Below are 8,885 nucleotides of genomic sequence, written 5' to 3'. Positions count from 1 at the left end.
TAACGCTTAGAGACGGATATGAAGACGTTGGTGTAACGCTTACAGACGGATATGAAGACGTTGGTGTAACGCTTAGAGACGGATATGAAGACGTTGGTGTAACGCTTAGAGACGGATATGAAGACGTTGGTGTAACGCTTACAGACGGATATGAAGACGTTGGTGTAACGCTTAGAGACGGATATGAAGACGTTGGTGTAACGCTTACAGACGGATATGAAGACGTTGGTGTAACGCTTAGAGACCGATATGAAGACGTTGGTGTAACGCTTACAGACGGATATGCAAAGGCCAATAATTGGTTGTCAATGTCCAGTTGTTCTGACTGATGGTCAGTTCCCCACCAGAGATGAGTCCATGGAGGGTGGTGTCGGCCACTAACGTGAGCAGCTTGACGGACCGGTGTCTGGAGGTGCAGCTGCCGGTTCACAGGAAGCCGAGCAGAGAGTCAGGGACGTGTTTCCTTAGCTTCATCCGCTGCTTCCTGTCAGACAGGAAGTCATCGATCCACCTGCAGCAGAGGCAGGATGGTGGCATTGAGGAAGAGCTGAGGTCTACGAGCAGGACCCTGAGGAGTCCTGCTGTTTGATTTAATTCTGAGAGCGATGTTGATTGAACAGACCTGTCGGCTCTTTAGGCGAACTGCAAGGGGTCCAGGAGAGTCGTGAGGGTTGTAGGTGGGGCGAGACCGGGTGCCCAAAAGAGAGGTCAGGGCAACTGGTCGGTTAAGTCCTCCAGTCTTTGTTTTTGTCTTTGGCGTTGTTGGGGATAATGCTGGTGACCTTGAATCAGATCCGGTTCGTGCCTTGGCGTGATGTAGATATCGATAAGAGTATTTCATTATTGCGATGCAGTTCGTTTTTTCCATGGTTTCAGAAGGATTTTACAGAACAGCCGAGCCTCCCGCCCGACACTCCTCTGCTTGAATGCTCGTCTTTGTGGAGCCGTCCCAGAGAGTGATTATCATCTATCGTGTTCATAGCAGCGCTTCATGACTTCTTATTCTCCTCAGTCATCAGCCGGCCATGTGATGTGAGCCACTGATTGCACTTGTTTTACGCCGATTAAAAGGCAAGAACATTGAGTAGGAATATTTAATTTCGAGGGCATGGGGGTTTATTATTCCCCTCAAACGATGAAGGCTTTTTCTTTCTTATTTCTTTTGCTTGTTTATTTTTCTTCTTTCTTCCTTTATTTAACGGTTCCTCCCTTTTGTCTTTTCTTCTTCTTATCTCCATTTCCTTTTGCTCTCGTCAGGGTTTCTTCCGCCGGACCATCCAGAAGAACCTCCATCCGGCGTACTCCTGTAAATATAAAGCCTGCTGCATCATCGATAAGATCACACGCAACCAGTGCCAGCTGTGCCGCTTCAAGAAGTGCATCGCTGTGGGCATGGCCATGGACTGTGAGTTATATTAGACTCATACGTTATTATTACTATTATTTCTAAAGAGATCCGTGGGGTTAAGATGGTCACAACATAAAAGTATTGAATCCATGTCAGGGGCACAGCTGGAATTCATATTTCATCTAAAACTGTGAGGATGGTTAACGTACCTGCTACTCAGCAGAGAGCATTCCTCTTATTTCTAGTTTTAGATCTCGGGAGCAGAAATTGTTTCTTTGAATACTGTAAGTATAAGTAGAGCCAAATATTGATGGAAATATGAATATATGATTCAATTCAGTTTATTTTGTATAGCCCATTCACACAAATTACAAATTTGCCTCAGAGGGCTTTACAATCTGTACACATCGACATCCCTGACCTTTGACCTCACATCGGATCAGAAGAAACTCCCAACAAAAACCTTTCACAAGGAAAAAAGGTAAGACACCTTCAGGAGAGAACAGAGGAGGATCCCTCTCCAGGATGGACAGAACAATAGACGTCATGTGACCAGAAGGAATCATTACAGAGTTACATAAACATTCAATGAGTCTGACAGAGTGTATGAGTGGTTGGTAGTCGGCATGGACCACCATCCAGACCTCCATCACCCAGTATGCATCCCAGTTGGGCGTCTTATCGATACTCTTATCGCTTATTTTTTATAACGAGGTCATTACTTTTTAACGTATTATTTTAAGAAAGTATTGAGTACAGGATTAGAATGATTAACGTCTCTCTCCGTCTGTCATGTGAGAACGATCCCTAATGTCATCTGCCTGCCTCGTCGAGCAGATTAACAGAGAACACGAGCACATAATGCAGTTTCATATTGATTTCGCGGCACAGCTGCTCTCGTGGATAAAGGAAGTAATAATAATGGAAGTTCCATTCCTCGTAATAATTTGATGAATGGCACTGCACTTAAATCTTGTCGCTTAAATGTGTGTCGTTGAAAGCAGATGGTCCTTTTACAGTTTGTGCTGTAATTTGTTGCATTGGAGCTAATTGGTAGTAACCAGAGAAATTACATTAATATTTGTAAGGTAGTTCTGAAACTGGGCACTTCGCAGATGATGGAAAACAGGCTTCCGGACGCGCATGATTTAAGTTATCAACATTTAATAGCAGGAAGTGTAAAACAAACATTCATGGCTCACGTAAATCGATTCCCGGCTCCTCCGCCCCCTCAGCCTTGCAGCCTCGGGGATACCTGTAGAAGAGACCCGCTATCCCTAATCCACAGAGTCTTAGACTCGAAATCACTGGCCCCGGTCAAAACGTCACTTCCGGTCAAGTCGCTAAATAAGTATTTTCACAATAAGAGTCCCGTCTTGTTATTGTCCGCATTAAAGTCACTTTCACAATAAAAGTCCCTTGTTATTGTAAATCACTTCACAGAATTCAACCGGCCTCGTCAATCTATAATACTGACATACAGTCATCATGCAACATACATTAATTCTTGCCATTTACATTTGCATAGAGTAAACATTACCCCTATGCTTCATAATACATTAATAACAATATCAATATTCTCCCTAATATTTTCGATTATAATATCTTTCTATACGTATTAATTTAAAACATAAGACCTCTGCAGATGTTATCAAAATAAACTATTACAACCTAACATATTCCAGAACACAATGATGGGTTCCTGACATTTATATTGTTTAATAATAATAATAATTATTATTATTATTATTATTATAGTAATAATAGCTGACTTAGTCCTTATGTGATTTTAACTTATATAATAATAATAATAATAATAATAATAATAGCCTGTCTTAGTCCTTGCCACTTATATGTGATTTTAGCTTATTTATTAATAATTATTATTATTATAATAATAGCTGTCTTAGTCCTTATATGTGATTTTAACTTGTATAATAATAATAATGATTATAGCTGTCTTAGTCCTTATATGTGATTTTAACTTTAATAATAGCTGTCATAGTCCTTATATGTGCTTTTAACTTTAATAATAATTATAATAATTATAATAGCTGTCTTAGTCCTTATATGTGCTTTTAACTTTAATAATAAGTATAATTATAATAATTATAATAGCTGTCTTAGTCCTTATATGTGCTTTCAGCTTTCATTATTACATCAGATGTTTCATTCCAGCTTCCTGTCTGTATTTTCAATGGATTCTTTGAAGGTCTTTCTGCTTCAGTTCTGAGAAAGTTGAATATCTATATAATTAATTTTCTATTATTGACGACCATTTTAGCAATCAGTCAGTTGCACGATTATTCTGTGTTCTTGTTTCACTGCATCAACTCTCCTTCCTGTCTCCACCCCCCCCCCCCCCTCTCTCTCGCCGACCAGTGGTGTTGGACGATTCGAAGCGCGTGGCCAAGCGGCGTCTGATCGAGGAGAACCGGAAGAAAAGGAAGCGGGAGGAGATGGTCCGGACGCTGCAGACGCGGCCGGAGCCGAACAGCGCCGAGTGGGAGCTCATCAGAAAGGCCACGGAGGCCCACCGGCACACCAACGCCCAGGGCTCCAGCTGGAAGCAGAAGCGCAAGTTCCTGGTGAGCCGCCGGAGACGAACGAGTCCTCTGCAGTGCAGCCGCTTGTTGATGACAATAGAATAGAGCTGCTTTGTTTGTGTCACTTAAATGATCCTGAACGAACAAAGTTACGCCTTGACGCCAACAAACTAACCGCTCACGGTCCGGTAAAGACCCGGCGTGTGTCATGAGAGCGACATCATCAACGGCTGCAGCAGCTTGCATAGAAAACCAAATCCCACTTATTTGCCATGATGCCGATGATCTCTCGAGTCGTGTTCAGTGTGACCTCTTCAGGGGGGGACGTCGTATCTGTGAGTCCATCTCCAAAAGTTCTGATGTCTGCGCATCCTATTCACTCATTCTGCACACGTGTAAAGGATCTCGTGTCACAGCAGGCTGGACCAATCAGCACAGAGAGATTTTAATACAGAGTCTTTTATAGCCGACGTCATCAGAAATGTGTGCGCGCATGACGGCAACGTCATTAGTTCCCAGAGTTGAACATTGAATTTCAACTGTTCACATCAAAGTGTTTGGGGCTCACGGACAGCAGGTGTCGCGGCCCGCGTTGATTGTGGTGCGTTTGCTTGCAGTCGGACGACATCGGCCAGGGTCCCGTCGTGCCCACGTCCGACGGGGACAAGGTGGACCTGGAGGCCTTCAGCGAGTTCACCAAGATCATGACGCCGGCCATCACGCGCGTCGTCGACTTCGCCAAGAAGCTGCCGATGTTCTCGGAGGTAGGTTTTTTTTTTAGAGCTTTTCCAAATACCAACAGCTCATCAGGAGAAGTTCCATGGAGGAAACCGTGTGTGACGTGTCTGCTGCTCTCGCGAGCGGCTGCGTTGTCACGGCTGCAGCGACGTGACGCTGCGTCGTTCACGGCTCCTCCGGGGCCACGCGCTGAGTTATGAAGCCAACGTCCTTTGATTCATAGGAAATGCTCCCCGGCCGGGTGTAGAGGGCCCCAGGGTGTCACGAGGGCATCAGACGCTGCAGGACTTGTCTTCTTATTTGTTTTCGTTGCTCGGGACCTTTGTACTCCGTCTTTTTAACACACAATCCTGACTCCCTCTTTCACTCTCTCTCTCCCTCCCTCTCTCTCTCTCGCTCTCTCCTTCCCTCTCTCTCTTTTCCCCTCCCTCTCTCTCTCCCTCCCTCTCTCTCTTTCCCTCTCTCTCTCTCTCTCTCCCTCCCTCTCTCTCTTTTCCCCTCTCCCTCTCTCTCTCCCTCCCTCTCTCTTTCCCCCTCTTTCCCTCTATCTCTCTCTCTCCCTCCCTCTCTCTCTTTTCCCCTCTCTCTCTCTCTCTCTCCCTCTTTCTCTTTTCCTCTCTCTCTCTCCCTCCCTCTCTCCATCTTTCCCTCTCTCTCTCTCTCTCTCTCTGGATGATGTGATGACTCACCGCTCACTGATCTGCTCTCTACAGGAAGTGTGTGTGTGTGTGTGTGTGTGTGTGTGTGTGTGTGTGTGTGTGTGTGTGTGTGTGTGTGTGTGTGTGTGTGTGTGTGTGTGTGTGTGTGTGTGTGTGTGTGTGTGTGTGTGTGTGTGTGTGTGTGTGGTTCCCCCGTACAGTGCAGCCGTCATGTTTATTTCCGAGGCTTTCCGGTTACATGAAGTGTGTCTGGAGGTTTGTTATGAAGAGAAAACCCTTGTTGTGTTTTCTCTCTGCAAGGAAGCGTGATCATTAAAGTAGAAGGAAAGCTCTGAGACCACAAGGTGATTTATCTGCACTTGTTTTTGCCTTCTCACTAATTAATGCTATGTTTGACTTTCTCTCCCAAATTAGCACAAAAATAATGTAGCCAGAGTACAACGTCCTTCACATTGAGTTGGATTTGTTCTGCTTTCATCAATAATCATTTTATTACATTTGTTTACATGTTTTAGCCACTAGGGGGGGGGGGAGTAGTGCAGCGGGTCGTAAACGTGACATCACATGTGTTCAATTTAAAGGCCGCAGCATTAATACAGCAGCAAATTATCACTATTTACTCTGGAGAGATGGAACTAAACATTGGGTGCAGCTGGGCGTGCATTCCTCTTTGTGGCCACAAGGGGGCAGCAGACACCCAATGTAAACACAGCTTTGACATACCAGCTCCTTCAAAAGTTATGATGCGTCCATCCCCCACATGTCCTGTCTCTCTCTGCATCTTGAATAATAACAGATATTAACACGATACCAGCTACTTTAAGAACCCTGTTCATTCATTCATGTAAAACGATGGTTCTGGACTAATGGAGGACGTCAGAGTCGACGGTCCCGTCATCAGATGTGCTTTCACATCGTTGTTGTCGGATTAAAGAGTCATTGTGCTGCCTGTGTTCCCAGCTGCCCTGTGAAGACCAGATCATCCTGCTGAAGGGCTGCTGCATGGAGATCATGTCGCTGCGCGCCGCCGTCCGCTACGACCCGGAGAGCGAGACGCTGACGCTGAACGGCGAGATGGCCGTGAAGCGCGAGCAGCTGAAGAACGGCGGGCTGGGCGTGGTGTCGGACGCCATCTTTGATCTGGGCAAGAGCCTGGCGCAGTTCAACCTGGACGACTCGGAGGTGGCGCTGATGCAGACGGTGCTGCTCATGAGCTCAGGTGAGGGACGCATGACATCACACGAAACATTGAGCAGATCACCTGGGATGAGAGTCACTTTCGGTCTCATCGGGTCCTGGTGGGATCCGCTGCTGCTTCTGTCTTCACGTCGTGTTTGATCCTGTGTTTGGATCTGGTCCCTGTTGGATGAAGTACTGCAATACTAAGTACCCCCCTCTCCCCCACGCGAAAATACGTGACGCTTGAGCCAGCAGCATGAGAGGAACCGGGCCGCGGGAAAAAAAGTGAATAAATAAAGTTTACATTTTTTTTTTTTTAATCAGTCGGAAAAATATATTATTTTGAAAAAGGACCGGATCCACCCGTGTGTACGTCTGAGCCGCGTTCAGGAGTGTTAAAGTTCGGGTTTATCGCTGCAGGCGAGTCTCACGCGCCGAACCCTCTGCTGGCGGCACATTTCAGTGACAAATAATCTTAAAACGTATTCAACCTGCTCAATGAATTCTGTCACTTCAGGGAAATGACAACTGTTTTCAAGTTGGCCGATAAAGTCGCTGCTGTGTGGGCGAGCGAACAGCGGAATATTCTACATGTTTCAGACGTTGACCGGCGCCGTACGTGATATGGCGCCGTACGTGATGGCGGCTGTGTTGCGAGCTCCCGGATTTTGTAGTAGTTTTTTGTTATTTATTCTTCTTATTGCGACTATTTTTGCACAAAACGTTAGCAGCCAGTTAACGTACGACAGATGCACACTTCTGGAGATTGGATCGGCAGTTGCTCGCCGCCTACCAGAGTTTTTCAACTCTTACTCGGACGTCCCGCCAGGAACAGTAGCGGAACTATCTCCGTCCATTTTAGGCGCGATCTCGCATAAGCGTCGCCGACGGAGGAAGCGAGCTGGCGTGCTGGTTAGGCTGAGGCGTCGAGCCAATCGACCCCACTACCCACCATTTTACTGGCAAATGTACAGTCTTTGGACAATAAGCTATCGAGCTCCAGGCTCGTATTCAATTCCACCGGAAACTAAGGACAACTGCATCATCTGCCTTACGGAGACATGGATGTCGGAGGAGGTTACCGACTCAGCCATCGAGCGGCAGGATTTTCCGTCCACAGCGGACAGAACAAAGACTCTCTCTGGTAAAGATCGTGGAGGGGTATGTCTCATGATAAACAGATCTTGGTGCAACCAAAGTCATGTACATACTCTCAAGTCGTTCTGTTCCCCGGACCTGGAGTACCTAATGCTCATGTGTCGACCATTCTGGCTACCGCGGGAGTTTACAGCAGTCACCGTAACTGCTGTGTACATTCCGCCTCAAGCTAACACGGACATAGCGCTGAAGGAACTCTACAGGCGATCAGCGAGCAGGAGAGGGCAGACGAGGCTGCTTTCATTGTGGCGGGGGACTTCAACAAAGCGAACCTGAAGAAAGTTCTCCCGAGGTTCTACCAACACATAAAAAGCAACACGAGGGGGGCGGTTCGACCACTGCTACACTCCCTTCCGGGATGGATACAAAGACCTCCTCCGCCCACCGTTCGGCAAATCGGACCACCGCTCCATCCAACTACTCCCCGCCTACAGGCAGAGGCTTAAGCAGCAACCAATCGCTGTGAAGGAAGTGCAGCGCTGGTCGGACCAATCGAGTCTTTGCTACAGGACTGTTTTGAGCGTGCTGACTGGGATATGTTCAGGGTCGCGTCGGACAACAACGTCAGTGATACGCGTCCTCAGTCACGGGTTCATCAAGAAATGCATAGATGGCGTTGTTCCTACCAAGTCGGTTCGGTTATCCCAACCAGAAACCGTGGATAAATGGCGATGTTCGCGCTGCACTCCGCGCGTAACACCGCCTTGACTCGGGAATATGGCGGAATACAAAAGAGCCGCTCGACCTCCGTAAGACCATCGGCTCTGCCAAGCGGGAGTTCAGGAACAAGGTGGAGGAAAAGCTCAAGAGCCATGGCGTGAGAGGTGTGTGGAAGGGCTACAGACAATCACGGACTTCAGAGGGAAACCAGCGGTGAAGAGAACTCCTCTACCTCCCTCCCAGGCGAGCTAAATACATTCTTTGCTCGGTTCGGCGTGAGCGGCAGCCCGCGAAGGCAGCGCCGCCGAGGAGACCAGCCTGCTGATCATCTCAGAGGCTGGCGTGCGCAGAGCCTTCAAGCGGGTGGACATCCGGGCGGCGGGTCGACCACATCCGGGCGCGCCCTCAGAGCATGTGCAGACCAGTTGGCAGGAGTCTTCGCAGACATCTTCAACCTCTCCCTGTCCCAGGCTGTTGTTCCTGAGAGCTTCAAGATGTCCACCATTGTGCCTGTCCCCAAACACCCCAAGGTAACCTGCCTGAATGACTGGAGACCCGTAGCCCTCACCTCGATTGTCAGTAAATGCTTGAGAGGTT

General features: G+C 47.4%; 1 protein-coding gene across 1 annotated transcript in view; it reads left to right on the top strand.

Annotated features, from left to right (window-relative positions):
* Positions 1–991: 991 nt before the first annotated feature.
* Positions 992–8,885, top strand: part of LOC130190476 (thyroid hormone receptor alpha) — a 17,048-nt gene continuing 9,154 nt past the window's right edge. Inside the window, exons 1-5 of the mRNA XM_056409913.1 lie at positions 992–1,032; positions 1,258–1,405; positions 3,731–3,936; positions 4,512–4,658; positions 6,252–6,510. Coding sequence (XP_056265888.1) covers positions 1,393–1,405; positions 3,731–3,936; positions 4,512–4,658; positions 6,252–6,510 — 625 coding nt within the window. The 5' untranslated portion in view covers positions 992–1,032; positions 1,258–1,392. The remainder of the gene's footprint in view (positions 1,033–1,257; positions 1,406–3,730; positions 3,937–4,511; positions 4,659–6,251; positions 6,511–8,885) is intronic.

Source organism: Pseudoliparis swirei, chromosome 24, assembly GCF_029220125.1.
Source record: "Pseudoliparis swirei isolate HS2019 ecotype Mariana Trench chromosome 24, NWPU_hadal_v1, whole genome shotgun sequence".
NCBI classification, from domain to species: domain Eukaryota; kingdom Metazoa; phylum Chordata; class Actinopteri; order Perciformes; family Liparidae; genus Pseudoliparis; species Pseudoliparis swirei.
Note: the sequence above shows the minus strand (reverse complement) of the source record. Positions and strands in the feature narration are given on the sequence as shown.